General features: G+C 32.1%; 1 protein-coding gene across 1 annotated transcript in view; it reads left to right on the top strand.

The window, feature by feature from the left end:
* The window catches only part of LOC111704471 (uncharacterized), a 29,719-nt gene extending 7,905 nt beyond the window's left edge, over positions 1–21,814 (top strand). The window contains exons 9-20 of the mRNA XM_023476711.1: positions 861–917; positions 10,008–10,098; positions 13,269–13,394; positions 13,886–13,999; positions 15,827–15,943; positions 16,673–16,751; positions 18,042–18,184; positions 18,355–18,453; positions 18,882–18,952; positions 19,269–19,347; positions 20,880–20,963; positions 21,548–21,814. Of these exons, the coding sequence (XP_023332479.1) occupies positions 861–917; positions 10,008–10,098; positions 13,269–13,394; positions 13,886–13,999; positions 15,827–15,943; positions 16,673–16,751; positions 18,042–18,184; positions 18,355–18,453; positions 18,882–18,952; positions 19,269–19,347; positions 20,880–20,963; positions 21,548–21,814 (1,327 nt within the window). The remainder of the gene's footprint in view (positions 1–860; positions 918–10,007; positions 10,099–13,268; positions 13,395–13,885; positions 14,000–15,826; positions 15,944–16,672; positions 16,752–18,041; positions 18,185–18,354; positions 18,454–18,881; positions 18,953–19,268; positions 19,348–20,879; positions 20,964–21,547) is intronic.
* Positions 21,815–26,927: the final 5,113 nt, after the last annotated feature.

The raw sequence follows: 26,927 nt of genomic DNA, 5'->3' as shown, positions 1-26,927 counted from the left end.
AAATCCTTTAATCTTTGCAACCTGATAGTGTAAACCCTTGATATTATTTGATTAAATGCCAAATGGTTTGAAAAGATATAGGAATTCAAGAATAGGGTTTGTGAGAAGAACTACGTTCCTTTGAAATATCCCACTGTTTTGTTGCAAAGATATAGGAAAGAGTGAGTTTGTGGCAAGAACTCAGTTCATTGGTGTAACTGCATCACTCCTATTGGTGTAACTGCACCACTCCTATTCGGGTTTATGAATATATCAATTTGACATCTGCGGTTTGAAATCCGTACTTATTGTTTTAAATCTCTGGAATTTGTAAGCGATAATTATGGTGAAAACACTAAAATAGAAAAATGTATTAGAAATATCTTTTTTTAGCATATTTTTTATATATTTCAGACGTCTTCCCCCAGATTCTGTTTCTTGTATCCCTGCATAAAAAAAACATCCAACTTTTAATGATTTTTAGAGAAGTTATGTTTACCTTTAAGTGTTAAGTAAATGTATGAAAGTATTTATAACTTGATTACTGGTCTCTAATGCTCTTTCTCTAGGCTATAGTTTTTCCTCTATTAAAGGGATTGTTTACAGTTAGAAATGGGCATCTTTTTTGCGAACAAAACATATTTTTTACTGAACGATCATTCAGTGAGAAAACGAACGAAATCGATGGAAAATGAACGAAAATTTTAGAACGAACAAAATTATTTTTTTTGAACGATTGAATAAAAACACGAACAAAATAGGTCGTTCACAAACGATAAATGAACGAAATTAAAAAAGCCGAACGTTCCCATCTCTTTAATACACACTTAGAATTCTTAATGAGTTGCTAAAAAATAATCATAATCCTTTTTAATGTTTAGAGAAACCTTACTTGAAAGTTTCCGGGAGAAGTGTCTTATGTTTCCTAACCCACTCAGGTAGCATTTATTTTAGAAACCCCTGTATTTTTTAGTTTTCTGGCACACCCTGTATAATGTCCTATGCGTAAAAAGCTTGGGAACCTCCAGCGTTGCCCATATTACTCATAGATACTCCCGACGTTTACCCGTGCTTGGTTTTAAACTATGATATTACAGATAGATAAATAGATAAGATATATAAATATGTATATTTCACCCAATGTATACGTATATTCTGAACCAGCCTGTATATCTTTGTATTGTATATTTTATATGTATATATTTCAGATCTGTCCTCTATTTATCACTTAATTTGGGATTTTCTGGCAAGGAAATGTATCTATGATTGAGGACTTAATATCATTATTTTCTATGTCTGGAGGATGGACGGGACGGGGGGGGGGGGAGTTCATACGAAAATTAGTTTTTGCGCTATTTTTTAAATCTTATATTTTTTCTTCAAGATTAGCAGAAGGCTCTTTTTAAAAGAGTATAAGAATTTATTTCTCTAAGAGACTGAAAGATTATTGAAAAAGACGGGTTTTATTTTAACATTGATCACTTTCTATACTTATTGTTATCGTTTTCTTTTTCTTTAGTTAAAATACACATACATGGCCTCCATCTTATTGAAATCGTTTGCTTTCTTATATGGTTCAAAAATCTAACAATGATAAATATGAAAGAGTCATAAGAAAATGATAAGATAATTAATTGAACTATCATTCAATTTCAGTTTTTGAGATTCGATCATTGAAATTGTAATTTGCATCTTCCTGAGGAAAATATACTAAATTTAAGCGATAGGGTGAAAGAAAAAGATAAAACAACAAAATAAAACAGACGAAATGTCACGAAGAAACAAAAATATTTACTTCTTACAGGGACTGTAGATGAAATTTCAAGTGGCTCCTAGATTTAAATTTACAAATAACCGTTATCTGAGTAAAAATGAGAAAGATATCCTTGTCTTTTATCTTGAAAAGGAATCGAGTCTTTGCCACAAACTTAAATTATCTCATCTCTAAATATTTCCAACCTGATGGTGTAAATCATTGATATTTAAAACTTAGATTACCTGATCTACCAGAATTCATAGTCTGAAATATCCAAGGTTAATGACATTTGATTGCAAAGATTTAGGAATAAGAACTCAGAGTTTGTGGCAAAGACTCAATTACTTTATCAAATCTGTTTACATTAGCAAAAATCGACCAGTATTCCTTTTCAAGAATATCTTTATCTATTTGCTCTTAAACAAAGATTTAAGTGGTTCCATTAATATTTGTAATATTCTCTTATAAATTATTTGAAAGGTAATTAAAGATCTCTTGGATTAGATATCAAAGATTCAGACTGATATAGAAGAGGGGGTGGGGGCTGATGAGGAAGTAGGGAAGGGATGGGGGATGGGGGAGGATAATTAGTTATTGAAGATGACATAACAATAAGAAAGGTTGGCTGGTGTGAATATTAAATACTTCTTCTGTTAATCAGTGTTTGTAAATGAAGACTAAAGGATTGGACTTTTTACAAAAGAGTTTTTTAGATCTTAAAAAAGTTAACGTTTACATTATGTACCATAATAAATCGGTTTGTGTAATATGTTTCATATGTAATTTATTCCATCATTTCTGAATATTAAATATGAATATTGTAAAATTCTCGCTGTTGTCAATCAAATGATTATGAGACAGAAAGGGGATCTTTAAAATGATATATCAGAACTTGGAAGTTGGGGACAGATTTTTTTTTTTTTTTTTTTTGATGAAAATCCGCAAAATCGATTATCTGCGCGCAGCTGTTCAAGTATTGTCTTTTTTTAATCACATATAATATCAAAATATAATTTTAATGATAAATATAATAAGTTATAGGAATAAAAATATTGTTGTAAATTGAACATAAAATCTTCTGTTATTTTTACTTTCAACCCAAAAACCAGACTTGAAAAAAATCCCTCTTTTACCCCCTCTCTAAACAGTCACAAAAAGAATTCGCCCTCCCTTCCCCCCCCCCCCCCCCCCCCCCCCTCTCCTCACAAAAGTTGCTAGTTAGACTCCAGGACACAGAGATCACCCGAACTTTATTGAGTTTTTATTTTTCACAAACTGAATTTATTCTTTTCTGTCTGAATTGGAAAAATATTATAGAATGATAAAAAGGAGAAGATTACTATTAATGGTTGGATGATATTGATCCTAGGTCTTGGATAGACCAGGGATTATACAGGGCTTCCCAATAAACATGAGAATTTAGACGACATTAAGCTAAGATCGGTTTTTATCGTCTCATGTGAGTTTCCAAACGTTTAGGGAAAACTTCTTTTATATCTTTAGTTTAACGGAGGAACGAGATATTGAAAACTTTGATTTTTTACTTAATAATTGATCAATTTTAAAGGAAGAACAATTGCAGAATACAGTTTAGAAATCCCAAGAAATATTTATTTCGTTGTTAATTATTCGATTTTGAACTGGAATGCTACAATATCATAGCATTTGAGCAAAGACTTTTTTTATCATTTTAATTTCCGGGACATCTTGTATAATCTCAGGGAATCCTATAATCGAATAATTTGTACAATCATTCACAACCATCAAAACCATTGATATGAACAGATTATAGAAATGATTTGATAATATGGTTCCAGGGGAAGCGGGAAATAAAAAGAGAACCATTGAACCTAGGTGTTGGTGAATTGGTTAAATATTCCTGTCCGCAAACCAAGATGTGCACACTCAAACAAACAAACATCGAGCAGTATTTTGCCAATTACTTCTTTTCAACTTTAGCTGAAACAAGCTCGTTTCATTTCTAAAATGAAAGTGCCTATGGGGTTCCATGTTAGAGGATAGATTAGTGGTTTCATGTACTTCTTTTCAACTTTAGCTGAAACAAGCTCGTTTCATTTCTAAAATGAAAGTGCCTATGGGGTTCCATGTTAGAGGATAGATTAGTGGTTTCATGTTAGAGGATAGATTAGTGGTTCCATGTTAGAGGATAGATTAGGGATTCCATGTTAGAGGATAGATTAGTGGTTCCATGTTAGAGGATAGATTAGGGATTCCATGTGAGAGGATAGATTAGTGGTTCCATGTTAGAAGATAGATTAGGGGTTCCATGTTAGAGGATAGATTAGGGGTTCCATGTTAGAGGATAGATTAGGGGTTCCATGTTAGAGGATAGATTAGTGGTTCCATGTTAGAAGATAGATTAGTGGTTCCATGTTAGAGGATAGATTAGTGGTTCCATGTTAGAGGATAGATTAGGGGTTCCATGTTAGAGGATAGATTAGGGGTTCCATGTTAGAGGATAGATTAGGGGTTTCATGTTAGAGGATAGATTAGGGATTCAATGTTAGAGGATAGATTAGTGGTTCCATGTTAGCGGAAAGATTAGGTTCCATGTTAGAGGATAGATTAGGGGTTCCATGTTAGAGGAAAGAGATTAATTTAATTTAAGGTTGAAAATATCCTGTTGAGAGAGCATGACTGGCGAAAAAATTCTGAGGTGTAGGAATTGAGAGAATTTTAGAATTATGCAGAGATGAGAAAGTTTTTCTGTGGATTTTAGAATGATAAGTTAGCAATGAATATCAACATTCTAACGTATGAAGATATTTTGAAGTCAAAGCAATAAAACTTTTAATTCGCAACTTAGTTTTGTTCAGTCTTTAACAAGATAAACCCCGGCACTTTTCTTGCTCTACCTCGCTGTACAAATCCACGTCACCTACCAGACCACCAATACTTAAAAATGTTTTGCCTTGCAGCTGGGTGAGCTTTACTTCTTTGGTATATTCATTTGCAGTTTGTGAGATCATTTTTCACAAGATATTTTTCAAACTTTAAGATCGTCAGTAAAATTTCAAAGACTTATTTTCTTTTCTTCAATTTTTCTAGAACATCTTGTTTAGTTTGCCTAGCTTGCCTAGTATGAAGTTTTTAACCTCCCAAACCGTCCATTAGAGTAAAGTATACTACCCCACTGATGCCAGTATAGAGTAAAACAATCTTCCAAGTTTAAGTTTCCACCTTGTTTTCAGTTTATGTTCAGTATATTGTTCTAACCCTTCATGTTTTCACTAATTTATACTTAAAGAGAGAGGTTTACAAATATAAAAACTTTTAAAGATTTTAAGTGATATAATTATACTTAACGTTTCCACACCTTTTCACGTCAAACTAAAGAAAATTGTCGCGTGAGATTGAAATCTTAAATGTTTTCAATCCTAACATCTCTTTTTGAAGATCTGTTAAGAAAAACAAAGCTGTTCAGAATTAGTATTTGTAACTGTAAAAAATTTGATTTTCTCATATTTCTGTATAAAATTAAAACTAAAGGAGCTAAGATCAGACACATAGTCGTAGCAGTAAATTTGATCTTCTCCTTTTGTCTAATAGTTTTTGCATTTAAATAGATTTTGTTTTAAAAACGTACCTAAGTCATGTGGATTTTAAAGAGATTATTTTTAATTTGCTCGGGGGAGGAGGAGAGCGGAAGGTCCGGTGNATGGGCGGTGGGGGTTAGACGATAATCTATCTTTAGTCCAATTAATGGTATTAAAGAATCCCCCTGGAGGAATGAGAGGGGGGGATAAATATATAAAATCATCAAATTTTCTCCTTTATTGTGAACAGATAAAAGATAAAGGGATTATTAACAAAATTGTTAATGTTTAGCAATTTTATGTTAAACTTGTTCATAATACTCTATAAGTAGGCTAATTAATATTATGAAGAAAAAAACTTTGCTTCAGAAAAAATATTTAAAATCATTTATTTAATATTTAATATTTAATATTTAAAGGAATAAAGTTCTATGCCACAAACTCAGATTTTATAAACCATATATGTTTTCAATCTTATGATGTAACACGTTTATATTTAAACTTAGGCTAATTAATCAAAATAGAATTCCTAGTTTAAAATATAATAGATCTGTATTTTTCTGGCCGCTGATATAATTCATTCTAATAATTGCAAACAGTCTCTTCAAATTCCTTCTAAAATGACCAAGTCAATATCAAAAATGGAATTAAATATACTTAACTTTGAAATGTTAAATTCCAATTTCTTTAAATACAGCTTTTGACGTTTTTGACTAGATTCAGACAATTATCAAAGTTATAGATGGAGTTATAGGACCGGAGCTGAAAACTTTAGAATGAGATATCCTTATTCCCAATTACTTAATCTAAGTATCCAATGGATACACTTTTGATTTTCTTCTGAAACCGCACTTTCTTGTATATAGTAGAGAAAAATCAAAAACCGTTTTTTTAATTGAGAGAGTCCCTCCCGTTTCTGTATATAATCTGAAATGGAAATGAAAATTTCAAATTTATCGCCTTCATATATGCGACTCTGATTGGTTGAATTTTATACACTTTTCAGTATACAAATACAAGATTAGGTTAGTTTCGATTTTTAGAAAAAGAGAGGATCCTTTAAGAAGGAGCCTGTATATTTTTTTGTGTAGCAAGATAAAAAAATGTCAAACATTAAAGAATAAACAAACTTAAAACTGTGAAATATATCTTGCTGATTTTATTTTCAAATTGTCGATAGTTCTTTATTGTTGAATGATTTGAGTAAAGATTAGGCTGAGTATATAAGGACCAATAAAGATTAAGTGGAATTAGTTTCTCTACAATAGAGTTCGTGTTGTAAACAAATATTCTGATCTCAGATCAAATATAATTTTAGAAACTTTTAACTGACAATATTTTTGGAATACCTTCATTTAATATCTTTGATTTTACTATCGCCTGAACCTACCTAACCCTACCTGAACCTACCTGAACCTACCTGAACCTGCCTAACCCTACAAGAGCCTACCTAAACCTACCTGAACCTACCTGAACCTACCTGAACCTACCTGAACATTCCTGAACCTACCTAAAACTTCCTGAATCTACCAAAACCTACCTGAGCCTACCTGAACATAACTGAACCTACCCGAATCTACATAAACCTACCCGAACCTACTTAACCCTAAGCAGTAGTTTATAGATCAAATAAGGAAAATTCGAAAAGAGTTTTAGATTTGTCGGTAAAAATTAGATTAGGAAAATTCGGAAGAATAATATATATCTAGGTTTTTAGCTTTTTAGTTTTTTATCTCAAACTTTTAAAACTTTTTAATAGTCGTAAATTAGTTTTTCAAATTCTAGGGAAAATATTGGATTTTTAACATTTTTACTTTAAAAGCTGAAACCCTGGCTATATAAAATAAACCCCCAACACTTCGTTTTGTATTCTCTAAATCCAGAATACATTTTAGGGTTGAGATATAGGATACATTATCTTGTCGATACATAGTGAGACCCTAGATAGATATTAGATAAAGAAGGAAATACGGAGGGAAAGAAAACTATCAGAAGGGCAATAAAGAAACACCACTGACAAGAAGAACTAGAGAACTATACGTAAGTAACTGTGAGAAGTAGTTAGAACAGAAAGTTGAACTAGTTTTCAGGTTTTCCAAGAAGAAGAAATTAGGAAAATAGAAGGAGATACATGAATTGAAATATTGAAATATAACCCGCAGGTTGACTGGTCTAAGGAAGAGAAAAGAAACCTCTAATAATTATGAAAATTATCTGAGAGAAAAAAAACAAAAAAAGAGAACCTGGAGAACCCAAGAAACCCGAAGAAATCCTTAACCAGGAAATCAGGAACCCGTGGACATCCTAAACCAGGAGAAAGTCTGAACAAGAAAGCCCGGAACCCGGAGAAATCCTTAAACAGGAAACCAAAACCCGGAGAAATCCTGAACTAAAAAACCAGGAACCCGGAGAAATCCTTAAACAGAAAACCAGGAACCTGTAGAAGTCCTAAGCAAGGAAACTAGGAACACAGAAAAATCCTAAACCAAGAAATTAGAAACCCAGAGAAATCCTAAACTTGGAAACCAGGAACCCGAAGAAATCTTAAACCAGGAGTCCGGAAAGATCATGAAACAGGAAACCAGAAATCCAGGAGAAATCCTAAAACAGGAACCTGGATAAATCCTTAGCCAGGAAACTAGGAACACAGAAAATTCCGAAACAAAGAAATTAGAAACCCGAAGAAATCCTAAACTAGGAAACCAGGAACCCGAACAAATTTTAGGCCAGGAAACCAGGAACCCGGAGAAACGAAAGTAAGAATATATTTTGTAGAACAGAAGTCTTTCCGATAGTTTATAGAAGATGTCTTGTATTGACAACATATAGAAAATATTGAGAGGGTTATTCTTTCACCTTAACCTAGCTGCTCAACTTCTTCAATCCTTTCCTATTTCTTCCCTTTCTAGTATTTCATGCAGAGAGAACCGAAAAAAATTTGAATGAGAGTCGTCTTTGTTCATCCTTTTATTAAGAAATGTCGCGATTTTGTAATTGTTGCAACTGAGAAAACATCTGGTTCTTAATATAAACATATTCTATATTCACGCTGTATATTAATAAAAATAACACAATTTTTATAAAAATAAAGTCGGTTAAGGATTGTTGTAAATGGCAAATGTCATTTCTCTTTGTAATGTTTTCTTACTCCCTGCTGTTTAAACCATCTTTTGGCGCCTTTAGAAAACAAATAATATCAAAACTAATATCTCTCTGCGCCATTTAATATAGTCGGATTCTTTTATTTATACCCTGTGTATGTAAGTTTGCCAATGTTTGAGTTTTGGTGTTGGGAGACATGGTGGAATGTCTGAATCATAGTTATAGTTGAAATATTAAACATCAGCTGAATCATAGTTATTGTTGAAATATGAAACATCTGCTGAATCATAGTTATTGCTGAAATATGAAACATCTTTTGAATCGACTCTTGCTACAGCTTTTTTGCCCTTCTTGGAATTAAAACAGAGGAAAGCTGTCAAAAAGCCATCGTTAAATAATCTCATATCTTCATTTTTGACCTCCTAGTAACTACCTTGAATTCCATTGTTTTCTTCAGATTTCATTTTCTTTTTGCTTTTATATGTAATCCGCGGTAATCTGACATTTCCCACGTGTTAAAAGTTGAAAGCAACAACAGAGATTCTTTATGTTCTGAATTTTGACTTTAAAAGATGAGAAAATAATAATAAATTGTTAACCTTTCTTAGGAGACTGATTTTACATATGATTTTTAACAAATTTGCTTGACAAATACTGTGTGATGTAAGAAAGCTGAAAAGAAAAGATAAATTTACATATTCTACAAGAATAATTTTTCCCACCATCTATTCTTTGGCACTTATTTTATACATCTATTTTACATTTTACACTATACATCTATTTTACATATACACTATTCATATATTTTACATTATACATTATTCAAATATTTTACATGTACAGTATTCATATATTTTACATATACATTATTCATATATTTTACATATACATTTTTATATTTTATATGATACATTATTCATATATTTTACATATACATTATTCAAATATTTTACATGATACATTATTCATATATTTTACATGTACATCATTCATATATTTTACATGATACATTATTCAAATATTTTACATGTACACTATTCATATATTTTACATGATACATTATATGCATGTATTTTTCATATACAAAATAGAGCCAGCCCCAAAAAACTCTTTAGAGGCAGAACTCAATATATTCCGAATTAGACATCTGCATGATTTGGAATTTCTTTCAAAGGAATTGAGTCTTTGCAAAAAATCCCATTCTAATTGAGTTTTTGCAACAAACTCTGACTTTCTAATTCCAATTATTTTGCAACCTGTTTTCCTAGACCTTTGATATTTCAAACTATTAATTCTGTTAGATCAAATAGTCTAAGTGTGAAATATCAAAGGTTTGCATCATCAGGTTGCAAAGATAAAGGGGTTAGAAAATGCGAGATTGAGGCAAAAACTCAATTGCTTTCTAATACCTATTATATCTACAACCAGTTATGCAAACCTTTGATATTTCAAACTTTGATTGTTTATATATCAGAGTTTGGGGCAAAGACTCAATTCCTTTGTAAAATATATTCCGTAAAATACTTTTCCACGCAATTTAACTATCATAAAAGTAACAAATCCATTCTATTTTATTTAGGTTTTTTAAGTTTTAGTTTTTGATCCTTGCTTAGGAAGTTTTTCTGGGAAGGATTTATCGGTGAGAGTGAGGAGAAGGATACGGGGAAGAAAAAATCGAAAAAGAAAGCTGCACGAGATTTCAAGGTCACAAAGAAATCGAATCTTTGCCACAAACTCATATTTTCTGATTCCTATATCTTTGCATCCTGATGGTGCATACCATTCATTGTTATAAATATCCCTGAATTCTATGACACCAGGTTGCAAAGATATAGGGATTTTAGTAAATCTCAATTTGTGGCAAAGACTCATGATTTCTTTGCTGGAAAATTAATTACTAACCTCAAACTCGAATTTTCTGATTTTTTATTTTCCATTGTGATCTTGTTATTGACCTTTGATATTTCAAATTATAAATTCTAATTCAAATTGGAGATTCAGTTGGAGATATCAAAGGTTTACAATATTGCAGGTTAAAAAGAAATAAAGTTTGGCGAGACGTTTCTTATCATTTGTGTTTCCGATGTCAGAAAATCTAAAAAATTCAATTTGTTGGATTTGGTCTAAAGTATAGTTATCCAGTCAGAAGGAAAAACTGAGCCAAAACTAAACATTTACTGAAAAAGTCTCCTAATAAACTCAAATTCTTCGTGCAATATATATTGGATTTGATTTGATTTGATTTGATTTTATAAATTTGAAAGGTTTAAATCATCAGATTGCAAAGATATATGCTTTACATTTGTTGCAAGAAAAAGCTGAAACTCAAAATATGAAAAATAATTTATTTTCGGACCCAGTAAAACAACATTTTCAACGCAAATTAATAGTATACTTGGGCCACCGTGATTTAGAACTTAAAATTCAACTTTTTTGGGAATAAAAATCTTTTTTTTGTAAATTAAACAAATGAATTAATGAACTATGTTCACCCCTGTCTCTGCTCATTAGTGCTCAAGTTGTTTTTACTTGGCGAGAAAACAATTTATAAAAACAGTTTCCTTGATGACAGATTCTTTCAGAAAGGAAGTTTTACAACCTTGTGTTTTAGATATTGGTTGTTCATCCTTTTTAAAGTGATTTAAAATTTTTTTTTGTGAAATGTTTGTAATTTAAGTTTAGAAGTGTAGGATATTTGGAGTTTAGGCTTAGGGGTGACGGATATTTGGAGTTTAAATTTAGAAGTCTAGAATATTTGGATTTTAAGTTTAGGGGTGTAGGATATTTGGATTTTAAGTTTAAGGGTGTAGGATATTTTCAGTTTAAGTTTAGGGCTGTAGGATATTTGTAGTTTAAGTTTAGGGGTGTAGGATATTTGTAGTTTAAGTTTAGGGGTGTAGGATATTTGTAGTTTAAGTTTAGGGGTGTAGGATATTTGTAGTTTAAGTTTAGGGGTGTAAGATATTTAAAGTTTAAGTTTAGAAGTGTAGGATATTTGCAGTTATGGTTTAGGGGTGTAGGATATTTTTAGTTTGGGTTTAGGGGTGACGGATATTTGAATTAAAATCTAGGGGTGTAGGATATTTGCAGTTATGGTTTAGGGGTGTAGGATATTTGTAGTTTGGGTTTAGGGGTGTAGGATATTTGTAGTTTGGGTTTAGGGGTGACGGATATTTGAATTAAAATCTAGGGGTGTAGGATATTTGTAGTTTGGGTTTAGGGGTGACGGATATTTGAATTAAAATCTAGGGGTGTAGGATATTTGTAGTTTAAGTTTAGAGTTGTGGGATGTACAGGGTGTCCCACGAAACATGACAGTCGGTGAATAGTTTTGAATGCCTTAATTTATTCCATAAAATCCGTGATCTAGTTTAAAGTCTAGGGGTGACAGAAACCTGGTATTTTGATTCACTACTGAAGTGTAAACTTTCTCCGTTTAAATCATAATTCATCAGAGCTGGAAACTTTAGAATGGATAACCTTTAATCCCAACTATTTTATCCGAATATCCACTATGGATATGGATTAGTCCTTAATACACTCTTTTTTTCTCTCTTTGGATATCCTTACATTGTTTTCTCCAATGAGAGTGCAGCAATATAGTTTGTAAATTGTATTGACCAATGACAGCCTTGAAAATAAATTCTATTCCATGAGAGAAATCCACATTTGCTAAAAAATTAAGAATTTGTTGGCAGCCATTTTGTAGATATCGGTGAAGAAAAATATTTTATAATACCTTTAAGATTCTTTTTTAACCAATTTAACCATAAAGAAATGGGTGAGAAATTAAGTGAATGCCCTTCTAGTCATGAACACGAGCAAATCTGGCGTTATTAGAATCAAACTTGTTGATCTAAATATTTAGTCTCGAGACAAACATAATCTCGAGATTTTGTTAGTCTCGAGATTAGCAAAAAGAGAGGATTAAGCATTCATCCAGATATCCACCATTCTGAAGTTCCCAGCTCAGGATAATTACAGAAACTATATTAGTTCACAGCCGGACCATTAAGGGTTAATTTTGAATATATTTTGAATAAGCTGCTATGTACTGTAAATACTATCAGTTGTTATACGTTAACGATACAATATATTATACAAAAAAAACTTCTTGGTTTAAATAATTTCATTAAGTTGGCTGGAGGATCTTTTAGTTAAAGCTAAACAAAGATTTGATTACAAATAAAATGAACTTGAAAAGTTCTAGATCAGAAATATATTAAAAATTTTTAACTTGTTTTTATCTTTCAAAGATTATGTTTTTTTATTAAATAAATTGTTTTCCCATCAAGCATAAAACAGTAGACAAGGCCTAAAAATTCAAAATTAAATAAAAAATTCAATTTTTCGATTTCCAATTTATCGTGATATGTAAAAACTGTGAAAAGTTTGTTGTCGTGATTCATTCTTTTTAAGAGAGAAACATCCTTGTTAACATTTGATATAACTGAGATATGACTAGAAATTTGAATTATAACAACACATAACTTAAATTAGAAAGCAATAAAGAAGACATTATTTCATTGTTTTGTAAATAGGGTTTCTAATCTCTCCCGGATTAATGTGGTTTCGGAACACAATTGTAATCCAATCAGGGTTCAGCCTTGTGTTTAGTGTCTATTCTGAACCAACAGAAATTGCATGGTGGTAACATCTATCTTTCTATCTATCTCATCATCCAATTAGAGATGGATCCTTATATCAGGGCTAAACCGTAAAAGGAAATATTTACTTCTCCTGAAACTATAGTGGGAAATGCATTACGAACCTTTCCTGAAGCTGGTATAAACAGTTTCAGAAAACTGTAAGGCCTTTACAAAACCAAAATTTTTATTGTTATTAAATTATTATTAACTGTAGTGTTTATCTAGGCTGAGATAAAGAAGAAGCTGAAGGGTGGAACACAGCGAGCAGTTCAGAGTTCAGATTACAAGAATATATACAGTGCTGTTATAGATACCTATCACAGTAATAATATTCTCAAAACATATTCAGAGGAACCAACATATTAAATATATAAACTGATTTACAATATAAAGTACAGGGTTATGATTAAGACATGAAAGACGACTATAGAAAATGTATACAATTCTTTTTATCTTATTTGCCACACACTCAATTTTCTAATCCTTATATCTTTGCAACCTGATGGTGCAAAAGTTTTTATATTTTAAACTTAGATTTTTTTAACTTAAAGTTTGAAAAATCTAATGCGGCAAAGACTCTATTCCTTAGTCGGTTTCTGTTTAAAAAATCATTCTAAAAAGCAAAATTAAACCTGTCTTACCTGTTACAGTTTTAGCATGCTACACAACTTGCATAAATAGGCAAAATTAGTTATAAAGAACTAAAACTTATGCAAAACTATTCTTTGAAAAGGTCAATGTTGAATTTTTTTCCGTTTATTAAGAAGTTTCTAGCTTTGTTGAGTTAAATTCCATTGTCCCTGCATTAGAAACTGCCTGATATATGTCTGGTTGACTGGTAGGACACCCACATGCTGCAGACCGCCCACATCATCAACATCCTCAACGTTGTGGACAAGGAGTACACCAACGCCCAGATATATTGGGCTCTACCATTCCAAATTCTTTATGAAAAGGAACAAACCTTGACAAGATTGAGACTTAAGACACTTTAAAAATAATTCTCACACTTTAAGTTATTTTCCTTAGAATAGAATTATATTCTAATCTAAGGTTGTCCTTGGAATAGAATTATATTCTAATCTAAGGTTGTCCTTGGAATAGAATTATATTCTAATCTAAGGTTGTCCTTGGAATAGAATTATATTCTAATCTAAGGTTGTCCTTGGAATAGAATTATATTCTAATCTAAGCTAAGGTTGTCCTTGGAATAGAATTATATTCTAATCTAAGGTTGTCCTTGGAATAGAATTATATTCTAATCTAAGCTAAGGTTGTCTTTGGAATAGAATTATATTCTAATCTAAGGTTGTCCTTGGAATAATTGTCCTACATCACGTTTTTTCCACAATCCACAGTTTATTGGCCGTCGGGCGCTTAATATCATTCTAAATTTAAGCATTAAAATATTAAACTTAACTTGTCCTACGCTTCATGTGTCCTGCGCCTCATTTTTCCTAATTTTTATTTGTCTTACACTGTCTTTGTCCTGCACTTTATTTTATTGTCCTTCACTTTATTTTTCCTGCACTTTATTTGCCCTGCACTTTATTGGTCCTGCACTTTATTTGTCCTGCACTTTATCTGTCCTGCACTTTATTGGTTCTGCACTTTATTTGTCCTGCACTTTATCTGTCCTGCACTTTATTTTTTCTGCACTTAATTAATCTTGCACTTTATTGTCCTGCACTTCATTTGTCCTGCACCCTATTTGTCCTTCACTTCATTTGTCCTGTACTTCATTTGTCTTGCTCTTAATCAATCCTACACTTTATTGTCCTGCACTTCATTTGTCCTGCACTGTATTTGTCCTTCACTTCATTTGTCCTGCACTCTATATGTCCTTCACTTCATTTGTCCTGCACTTCATTTGTCCTGCACTTCATTTGTCCTGCACCCTATGTGTTCTTCACTTCATTTGTCCTGCACTTCATTTGTCCTGCACTCTATATGTCCTTTACTTCATTTGTCCTGCACTTCATTTGTCCTGCACCTCATTTTTCCTTCACTTCATTTGTCCTGCACTTCATTTGTCCTGCACTGTATTTGTCCTTGACTTCATTTGTCCTGCACTTCATTTGTCCTGCACTGTATTTGTCCTTCACTTTATTTGTCCTGCACTCTATATGTCCTTCACTTCATTTGTCCTGCTTTCAATTAATCCTACACTTTATTGTCGTGTATTTCATTTGCCCTTCATTTGATTTATCCTTCACTTTACATATATTTAATAAAAATCTAGTTTCCTAGTGCTATGGTAAAGGAAAAAGAATAAAATGTATGAAGATCCGAGATCCAAGTTGTAAATTCAATACTAAAATTGAAATTAGTAATAAAACAAAGTTACCCAACTACACTCACTAAACTTACTACATAGTTCAATATAAAATGAAGATAAAACCATCGCTGTTAAAGTACAAACCAGCAATTATCAAACATTAAAGAGACAGATTAAATATTTAAATACATATCTTACTGGTGGTTAAAGTAAATCATGAAACGGCAGGAAATTACAAAATTTTAAAAAGGATGCATACTTTAAATTCTCCAGAAGGAATATTTTACACTTTTTATACACGACTTTTATCTTAAATTTGCAATATAGCTTAGATAACGAATTTTAAAAAAAGAGAATTTAGAAAATATCCATTGTATATTTTTTCTGATTAAATCTCTTAATGTTACGGAATAAAACTGTACAACTTGTTTGAATATGTTAGAATTTAAGATTGTCAGATTGTTTTTAGGTTTTTTTCATATATGAAGAGTAAGGTTTGGTTTAGGGTGAAGAGACTAGAGAGAACGAAGAGAAACAGATGATTGAAATTTCGTCTTTTCTCGAGAAATTCTGTAGACATGCGCCTCTATCTTTCAAGGATGTCAGTCAGGTCGCTGACAAGGTAAAGACATGCTCCTCGTTGCTTTAAAGGTATTAGGCAGGTCGTAGACCGTGCATAGACATGCTTCTCTATTCTTAAAGGTATAATCAAGAATGCTGAATACATGCTCCTCTATCCTATTACGGGTTTATTCAGGTCGCAAAGTGAAGACAAGGTAAATATTACTGTAGACATGCTTCTCTATCCTACAAAGATGTCAGTCATGTCGATAACAAGGTAACCCCAATCTTCTGTATCCTGTAAAGCATAATTTCAAATGACCCTCCGCAAAGGCAATGCCCGATTCACAACTGTACCCCTAAAAGCTTTGTCTGATCAAGTATGAATAAAATATCAATGTTTTTGTTTCTTTAAACCGTTGTAAATCGGACAATGCCATCTTTGCATGGAGTGTCACAATTGAAATTACGCCTACAGTCCCTTTAAGGTAAAACAAATAGTAAGATGCACTTCCTAAGCGAAAAGTTTGATTGGTACTATCGTGATTGGTTGGATTTCTGGCTCTTGACCGAAGAGGACTCAGTAAACCTCGCTTTAACAAACCAAAAATACATATGAGTTTCCGAATAGTACAGTGAATGTGTAGACCAAAAGCTGTTTTTGACAGTGTTAAAGTGCACAATTAAGGTTGTAAGGCCGTTGCTTAATCTGGATGTGCTCCAATGTACGGTAAATGTCCTGTATAAACACCAAAGAAGTACTCTACACTATAATGCTAACTAACTATAGGTACTGGCTGAACTAAAGGTAGATGAAGAGCTGTACAACGGAGTAGTTAAACCACTTGATCAGAGTATTCATGCTTCAGGCACATAGTTTAGAACATAGAATTAAGAAAATGGACAAAATTAAAAATTTCCCAAATGTCTGGGAATCTGGGGAAATCCCAAATTCCTGGGAGTCTTGGAAATTCACTAAATTATAGGAAAGGAGTTGAGTTTTTGCCACAAACTCTGATTTTCTAATCTTTATATCTTTGTAATCCAACGTCATAGACCTTAGATATTTCAAACTATTAATACTTATAGATAAAATAACCTAAGTTTGAAATATCAAAGGTTTGTACCATCAGGTTGCAAAGATATTGGGATCAGAAGATTTGAGTTTGTGGCAAAACCTCAATTCCTTTCTGAAATGCCTAGTTATTTGGGAAATTTCCCAAATACCCAGACATTTGGGGAATTCCCCAAATATCTAGTCAATTGACATATTTCCAAAATTTTAAAAATATCCCATCCCTCGAATTTCTACAGGAGTTTGGGAAATTTCGGAAAGTCCTCAAATGCCTTGGAATCTGGCAAAATTACCAAAATACCTATGAATCTGGGGAATACCCCGACTTTCTTATGTCTAAGGGTAGTTTATTTTTCAAATGTAAGAAATTTCTTAAATCCCTAACTATAATTTGGTAAATTTTCCAAATACCCATTTATTTTGGGAATTTCCAGATATCTGCATTCATTTGAGATATTCACAAAATCTGTTTAAGAAATCTAAAAAATTTCGAAATTTCTTTAAAAATTTGGGAAATTTCGGTAATTCCCCAAATGACTGGGAATCTGGGAAACTTCCCAAATACCTTGGAATCTGGCTAATTTCCCAAATTCCTATTTTCTTCAAAAAATTGCTGTCGGGTCATGGATAAATCTTAAAAATTTTTATTATAAAATATAAAGATATATAAAATATTAAATGTAATGTATATTATATCTTAATGTTTAAAAGAATATCCTATTTTACTTGAGCTGAATTTAAGAATGTGATAACCTTAATCCCCATCCGGAGATTAATAACAAGAGGAGAACAAGCATTATTTAATCTGGAAATTACGAAAAAGAGGAGTTTAAGCATTGATCTCGATATCCACCTTTTCTAAAGTTTTGAGCTCTGATCAACTTTAAATACATATTTTTACATATAGAAATTGAATTTCAATAATAAATTTAAATGGCAAATATTCAATTTAATTGAATTCTCCCTTTTCCTTATCTAATTTTTAATTTAAGAAAACGTCCAAAAAATGTCAAATTAACGCAAGAATCCATGTGTTGAATTCTTGAATTCTTGTAATTTATCTGATATAAACTATGAAATAAAGGATTATTGTTCTCCATTGTTCCTGAAATCCTGATAAAGGAACATCCAAACAAAGCAGAAAAAACCTGGAACGAACTAAAGAAGAAGAAGAAGAAAGAATGGAAACCAAAGGACCACGAACATTTTGGAAAACTGGATCTTTGGGTATTCTTAAAATGAATTTTACAGAACAGAAAAAGATTTTCTTCATTTTAATTTGCTTGTTTTGTTATCCTAATTATTATTACCATTGTTGTTATTATTATCATTATTATTATTATAATTTATTTTCTGTATTAAATCTGCAAGCAATTATTTCTGATTGTTTTTTATAGATTCGTAAGTGGATATCTGAGGGGTTTGTTGGTGTTCTACCCTATCCTGTTATTTTCTATATATGGGATGTGCTATTCCTCTATAACTGGAGCGAAAAGGTATAAAATTTGTTTAAAGAATTATTCCTCATTTTCCGGAAAAAAACATTCTCTTTAGAAGCAAAAGTATTTTATTTTATATTGAAAAGTTTTTATTTGAATAATTGAAACCATTAAAATTCATTTGTATTCAAGTCAGAGGCAAGTATAAAATGTTTGTTGATAAAGTAACTTGTTCAATCCAAATCATGAAAAATGACAACTTGATAGGACTTCTTAAGCCGAACAACGTAGGATCCATACGGATTCATGGAGTTGCATTTCAGATTGTGAATAATAATTCGTGTTTAGCCATTTTCTCCTTTTAGAAGCAACAGATAAAAGTAAAATAAGTATTGATCGATGTCGAATTCATGTTCGATATCGATATCGTTGTAGAAAATCTTAAACAGATTTTGTCGGTCTATTAATAAAATGTATTCCTTCAGGCGTTTATTGCTCTTTCTGTGATGATCTTTCGCCTTATATCTCCTTGGTTCAAGAATGCTAAAAATAACAGGGACATATATCTTCAAAACTTGTTTTTCTTCTTGTTCTTGTCATTGTTGTTTTCTTTCTTGTTGATGATCTCCTTTTTGCTCTTGTAATTATTCTTTTTTCCTTCTTGTTTATATGCGTTTGTTTTTGTTCTTGTTCTTTTTCTTATTTTTGATTTTTTTTCTTGCTTTAGTTCTATCCTTATTTTTTTGGTTTGTATTTTTGTTTTCTCCTTTTTCTTTAATGTTTCGTTTAAATTCTTATTAATTTATTTGATTTTTTTTTTTTTTTTGTCGATTTTGTTTTTGTTTGTTGTTGAAGCTGATGTCTCTGTGCAGGGAAGTAGTAGATGTACTGCTGGAGGAACCAGGGAAACTGTATATACAGGATATCCGGTCTGCACTGCTTCTTCTTAGGGTAATATTCAATTGCATAATCCTGGGTATAGGATTTGAGTCTTTGTCACAAACTCGAATTTTTCAATCCATATATCTTTGTGACCTGATGATGTAAACCTTTGCTATTTCAAACTTAGATTATGTAATCTGACAGAATTCAGCGTTTGAAAATTCAACGTTCTAAGACAGTGCGTTGCAAAGATATAGGGGTAAGCAAATCAGAGTTTGTGGCAAAAACTAAACCTTGGTCAATTTCTAATGGGCCAAATCCGCAAAGTTACATTTTTTAAGCGTATAAATCACTAAACCATGTAAGTGTTAGTGTTTGATCTAATGTCGCCTGTAAATTGTAATCATATTAATTTTAAAGAAATCATGCATGACGCCATCAGTGTCAAACAGTTTCGACGCGTTTTTTAGCGCATGAAGGCCATTTAATAAATCATTTTTTACACATAAAACTGCACTAATTTCACTGCAAACTGAAGCACTTTAATCTAAACTTTTCACAATTGCCGAATATTTTTTGGGCATTGAGAATGAAAATGTTACCAGTAACGTACTTAAATACAGCTGTTCTACATGTATAATTAATGGAGTGAATACAAAACGCCCAAAAACAAAAAGTCCAATAACAAAACACCCAAAATTACACATCACCCAAAAACAAAACGCCCAATGTTACAAATCGTCCAAAAACAAAACACAAAAAAAAAACACCCAAGATAACAAAATGTCCAAAATTACAAAATGTCCAAAGTTATAAAATGTCCAAAATTACAAAATGCCCAAAATTACAAAATGTCCAAGTTTATAAAATATCCCAAGTTACAACTTTGTGGTTCTTTTGTACATTTGACCTGGTCTATAACATTATTGACAAGGTCTTGAACATTGATGCAACTTTTCATAGCTGTATCTATGTTGGGGTTAATCCTTACTTACTAACAAACTACTAAGTTACAAAATGTCCAGAGATAAAAAATGCCCAAAGTTACAATTTGTCCAAAGTTAAAAAATGTCCAAATTTCAAAATACTAAACATTGGATTTCCTGACACTACTAAAAGTTTTGACGCTAAAAGAACCAAACTATCGTTTTTAATCCAATAGTTTGCTTTTCCTTTATACTTTCTCTCAATATAAAAATATCGTAAAGTTGGCAGAAGCAAACTTTAAAAAAAATAATTTTTAAAATATTGGAGCTTTTAATAAAAGTTTTTTTTTAATAAGTATGTATCTAAAGGAAGAGGGTTGAATGAGTACAGAGGTCAGGTTTCTCTTGATGGAGGAGGGATATATGAGATACAGGTCATTGTATCTCTTGATGTACAGAAACAGCTAATCATGTACTCATTGAATATAATCATGTGCAGGAAGATGGATTTATGAAAACAGGTCAGGTATCTGTTGACGCAACATATATAGCGATGTACTTATTAATTATAATTATGTAAAGCAGGGTTGTATGAGTACACGCCAGGTATCTCTTGATGTACAGATACAGCTAATCAGATAATCATGTACTCACATGAATTATAATTATGTACAGGAGGAGGGTTGTATGAATACAGGCCTGGTATCTCTTGATGTACAGAAACAGCTGACCCTGCTCAACACTAACTGTGAGATAATGGTAATTAGTTTTACATTAATAATAATTTGATGTGAGGTGTTATCAAGTTTTTTTCAAAACATGGCTTTATTAATATTTGCATAATTCATTAATGGTACTTGACCCTTATAACTCCTCAAAGAGATTTAATCTAGCAGATTTTAACAAAATTTAGCATTTACCGATATTTAGCAGTTTTTTACCTTTAGGGTTATCATAGTCGTTACAATCATTACGTAAGTACGATCAATTATGACGAGAGTGTTCCTGAAGAACCATCAAGAAAGCTCTCTGAAAAAATGTTTTCGGAAATTAATTCCTAAAATTTGGTCCTATAAAAAGAACTGTGGAAACAAGTCCATGCCATTTTGAATATCTTTTTAAGAGCTTTACTATTTTATATTTCTATTATATATATCTTTCATACTATTTTAAAGGGGAAAAAGTCCCAAAAATCGAAAACTCAGGACTTTTTAACCAGTGACATTTTATCTTGGAACATTTTTCCCGTTACTTTCATACATAGTTTGTCCCAAATAAGTAATCTAAACTGTTCTTCTAAAATGTTAGAATAAAGCAGTTGAACTGTGTACATTCTTGTTCAGGAGACCGCAGAGGAGCCTACTGATAAGGTAGGAGAACCTTCTGCTCAGGAGGAAGGGGCTGAAAAAGAAGAAGGCGCAGAAGGAGAAAAAGAGGAAAAGAAAGAAAGAGAAGAAGGGGAAAAGAAAGAAGAAGAAGTGGGTGGTGAAGATAAAAAAGAAGATGAAGATGGAGAGAAGAAAGAAGAGGGTGAGGAAAAGAAAGAGGAGGAGGAGGATAAAGAGGAAGATAAAGGTTTAGTTGAGCAAATTGTTGATGCTGTGTTTTAGAAAAGTAAAACCATGCTTTATCTGAATAACAACACAATGCTCTCAGCTTACTATAATTACATACAAAATATATTGTGTTATAGTCTTTTTCCATTCATTTATTTTATCACAAAAAAAAGCTGGACAAAAATTAAGATTAATGATGCACCAAAGACGACTTCAAGTTTGTATTACTGTCATAATCAGCATGAAAGACCCGGAATTTATTAACAGTTAATCAGGCGGATTAACATATATATCTCTTTCAATTTTAAACGCTCAAGGAAAGCAGACCGCATTTATAAGATGGCAGGACTAGGGTGACTAGGGTAATGATTATCGTTTCATCCATCATATTTGTAAAATTAAACTCAGCTGATCAATTGTAAATGAATTCCGGGTCTTTCTGATTATGCGTTATGAGTGTTCTTAGATCTGTTTTCAGTACAGTTGTAACTAACGACGATTTACGTTCTTACCATGTCCGATTCATAATTTGTATACCCTTCAAACATAATCTGGAGCAAATTGCGGTTTCTCACTCTTAGAGACTTGCCAATTTACACAGCAAAAACAAAGAAACAACAGTTCCTTAAAGATCCTGCATGTAAAGTGTATCCTAAGTCGTCTTTAGAGAATTATTTATGGGCTATATATAGAGTTTCAAATATAAGCCTAATCGATTGCATACGCATTTTTGTGTACACGTGTGACGTACGTCGTACAGTAATATTTGGAATAAAGCGAAATGAACAAGTAGTCGTCGTTAAATCTTCTAATAAAAATAGTCCCTGAATAATGTATTTGTTATGATTGATTGTGTATATCAGAAATATGACGGAATTAAAGAATACTAGAGAATTCTCGGAGTTTTATTAGTATTAATAAACGAAGACGACTTGGTCTTTTTTTAGTCCACTTACTAATGTGTGCATTGTAAAATGTACCCTTTTAATTGCACTTAACGTTCACTTTTTATCAAATTGTGATATTTTTTTTCTGTGCAAATATTTTTAGTCGCCAATTTATTTTAGATTTTTAATAAATCATTTTTTCTGTTGACAAGTTATAGTTCAAATTCAGGTTCCAGTAATTTTTTCCAGAATCTTTAAAAATGATAAATGCACAAAAATGATTTTCAAATAAACTGATAAAAAGCCACAACTATAAATGTAACTCAAGAGCAGGGGCAGAAATAGGAATTTTGTTTGGGGGAACATACGGTGGTTGACGAATAAATCAATATAATAAAGAAGACTTTTTATTTAATTGTTAAAAAGTTTTTTTTGAATCACATGTAATTAAAGAAAAGCTTTTGATTGACAGCTTCTCTTTATTTCGATGTTTTTGTGTATCCACTATCCACTATCCACTATCCACGCTATTTAAAAGCTTGACAAAAATTACAAATTAAACCGAAAGTCGTTTTAATTATTTTGATATAATCGCCTGTACCACCGCATTTGAATTCTGAGGTCTCGGTAAGAAAAGAAAACATTTACTCAAACGAGTCTTTCATTTTTATTGATTAGGTCAATGTCATTCAATAGTAACAATATAGATAAGATCTAGGGGGTTTTCGTTCACAATGACCTTGCAAGGCAGAAGCCCAAAGGACATGCGTATACTTACTCTCAGTTGTGTATTTCAACGCAGGCTGAGGCTTCAGTCTCAGGGATATTGTTAAAGAAAAACGCCTAAACCTTGAAAGACGACATTATCTAGCGTTCTATCTGTATTGAACTATCAATCTATATTAATGTGCTTCCCTGTTGCTATTAACTTCTTTCTTAACTATTTAATAAGACATCTAAATCTTAATTAAAATGTGATATCGCCATATTTGACTAATTTCAGGTCAATTTACAGTCTCATCGTTTGTACATAGGTAACCCTGAAGGACTTAACAACTTTCTGTCAAAGAAAAAAAATCTTATATCTGCCAGATTGATAACTCATACGAGACACTGTCGTCCACCACGAGTACGTGAAGAACACGACCGTCAAGACCGTGGACCACTGCTTGTACATTATTAGAGAGAAAACGGGCTCTGAGCTGGGAACTTTTGAATGGTGCATATCGGGATTAAGGCTTAATCTACTCTTTTCTTAATCTCCAGATTAACATAATCTTGCAAGATTATCTTAAAAGTGTATGAAAAACGATAAAATTCAAATTAATATTTAATCATCTGAGAAACTGTAGCAGCCAATCAGAGAAAAGCGGGCAACCAATGAGAGAACAGAAATATTCTCATTGGTGAAAACAATTAACGGATATCCAAGGAGAGAGAAAAAGAGTGGATTAAGGACTAAAATGAAAAGTTTCCACAGTGGATATTCGGATCAAGAAGTCAAGATTAAAGTTTATCCATTCTAAAGTTTTCAGCTCTGGTCTTTTTTACATTTGACGAAGAGGAGCAAGGTTTGGTAAGTCGTCTTTTGAATACTGGATATTACATTTAGTTTAAATAAGAACAAAACACTAATCTAAGTCATCTAGGGCAATTTACCAAAATACACAAATTGAGACTTTCCTCTGTCAAGATATCACTTAATCAGGGATCTTTGTGTGTAAATTTTGAAGAATAAACTTCCAACATAACTTTATTAATAACTGGGAGGAAAAAGTTTTAAACAAAACTTAGAATTACAAAATTTTACTACCGATTCAGTCTTTGAAGACTGACGAGGGAGGGAACCCCCGGACGCCATGAGCACCTATGCAGACATGAGCCTCCAAGAGTTGCTAGGCAGACCAAGCCTCCGCTTTACAGAAATGAGCATGCGCAACACATCAAAATGTGCTGTGTAATACAGGAGGTTTTTTTAAACATGTGTTTTAAGTTTAAATAAAAGATTTTTTTTAAATTTTTAGGCATAGTGCCTAATTATGACTAAGGGTGGTATCTAAAACTTCAAACATTTTTTACACGAAAAGGTAAATATTTAGAAAAAAAAATTGAATTGAATTTCATTTAATCTTTGATTTTAGCAATACCTTTTTTTGAAGGTCAAATTAAATCTAAAAAATTTGTATTTATTATTTAAATCTCAACAATTTTTCAAAAAAGGTATTGTTTAATTCAGAGATTACAACAAAACAAACCAAGTTATTCCAGAAATATTTCTCCAAATATCTTCCTTTCTGCGTAAGAAACGTTTAAAGTTTTAATATAAATCTTATAAACCACTTTCGAGTCCATATATGTTTCTAATCATGACAATCAATGAACTACTCTAATCTTTAGTAAAATTCTTATGACACTACATCAAAAAATGTTAAGTTTTCATCACGAGGACAGAACAGGTCATCAAAGAAAAAGTTTATCCCTTCAATGATGTACCCGTGAACGAGAGAGGGTACTCCGGCCACCATGCAGATACAACCCTCCCGACATACAGTAAGAACTCCGCTATGGAATTGGAGGGAGACCAAACCTTTGCTATGCCGACCGTGCCTCCACTATGCAGTAAACGAGCTTCCACCATACATACAGCTTTTTTCAAATCTTGGTTTTAAAGTGTGATGAAAAATGTTAACAATTTTTTTAGACGTAGTGGCATAAGAGTTTTACTAAAGATTGGTTATTTATTGGTTGTCATGATTAGAAACATATTTGACTCATAAAAGTGGTTTATAAGATTTATACTTAAATTTTTAACATGTCTTGCGCAAAAAGGAAGATTGGAGAAATATTTGTAGAGTGAGCGTTTGTTTTGTTGAAATCTTTGATTTAAGCATTACCTTTTTTTTCGAAAAATCAGTTAAGATTTTCAAGATTGAATTTGAACTACAGAAGGTATCACTTTTCAGACATTATATGAGAAAATTATATTAATTTCAAAATGATTTCTCTAAATGTTTTTCTTTTCGCGTGAACAATGTTTGAAGTTTTATATACCACTTTATTAGGCACTAATTATTTTAAGATCGATACCTTTGAGAAACCTTTCATGCCACTAAGTCGAAATATTTGTGAACAAATCTTTTAATTATACTTAAAAGACAAGTTTAACAAACCTCCTGTATTACACAGGCTCATTGCTGCATGGCTGAGGCTCTGTCTGCCTAGTAAATTTGGTAGGCTCATGGCGTCCGAAGTTTCCCTACCTCGGGGAGGTAGGCCAGCCAATTTCTCGTCCGAGCCATTTCAAAATCCTCATCCTCTGATTAGTTTGTGTTTCAAGTTTATAATAGAAAAATTGTTTGGCATACATCTGCCTGCCCTTTTCCCCAGGAAACCACCAGGAAAAATAATGTGGTTTTCAATGTAATAACAAAAAGATAAAAGTTCTAACCTCTGATTTATTTGTGGCATTAAACAGCAGGAATAAGTAAGAATGTGAGCAAAAAAAGTAGAACAATTTAAAGAATTGTAAATATGTTTCTCGACTTAAAATTTCATTATTTCATTTATGCCCTAACGTTGCCCCAATCTAATAGTTTTATAAAGGATTGGAAATTTTAAAAAAGATTGGAAGAGCACGCGCACCAAGGTACTAAAGCAATGAAAGATATTTCACAGGTGTGCGCATTTTTTATACTAAATTATACGGTCTTTCGGGGGAAAGTAAACACAAGACGGATGTCACAGACTGAAATGGTATCAATTTTCACAAAGATAATCTATGAAATAATCTGGTCATAGCCTTCTCGGATACTAAATGAACACTGATGCATCTATTCTTGATTACAAATTCCGCCCAGAGAGAACTGGTTCCAATATGTAGGCAGAGTATACACGACCGCAATTAACTTTCCTTGCATTAGTACCTTGGAAGCACGAGGATTTCAAGGTGGTACGGACTAGAAACTGAAGAGAATAAGGCTCCGACTTGATATTGTTGAGGCTGGCCTTTCTCCTTTCGCTCTTCAACAAATATTCCACTTTTGAATCTTGCATTATTTTATTTTAAACAAATGCAGTGACATAGAAGACCGTACGGTTGTGGCTCATGGCTTTCAGAAGACAAAAAATCTACGAAAGGAGGGGAAACATGCTGAGGTTTTGGCAGTCTACCTTCCCTGCTCTCCCCAGAGCTAAAAAATTCACCCGAAAAAAATGGAAACTCTAGTCGTGCATTATTCATCTCCTCTATAATTCATTCCAAATTATTGATAAATAAATTG

The sequence above is a fragment of the Eurytemora carolleeae genome, unplaced genomic scaffold (assembly GCF_000591075.1).
Source record: "Eurytemora carolleeae unplaced genomic scaffold, Eaff_2.0 scaffold414, whole genome shotgun sequence".
Lineage (NCBI taxonomy): Eukaryota > Metazoa > Arthropoda > Copepoda > Calanoida > Temoridae > Eurytemora > Eurytemora carolleeae.
The sequence above is the reverse complement of the archived record's forward strand: the minus strand, read 5'-3'. Positions and strand labels throughout refer to the sequence as shown.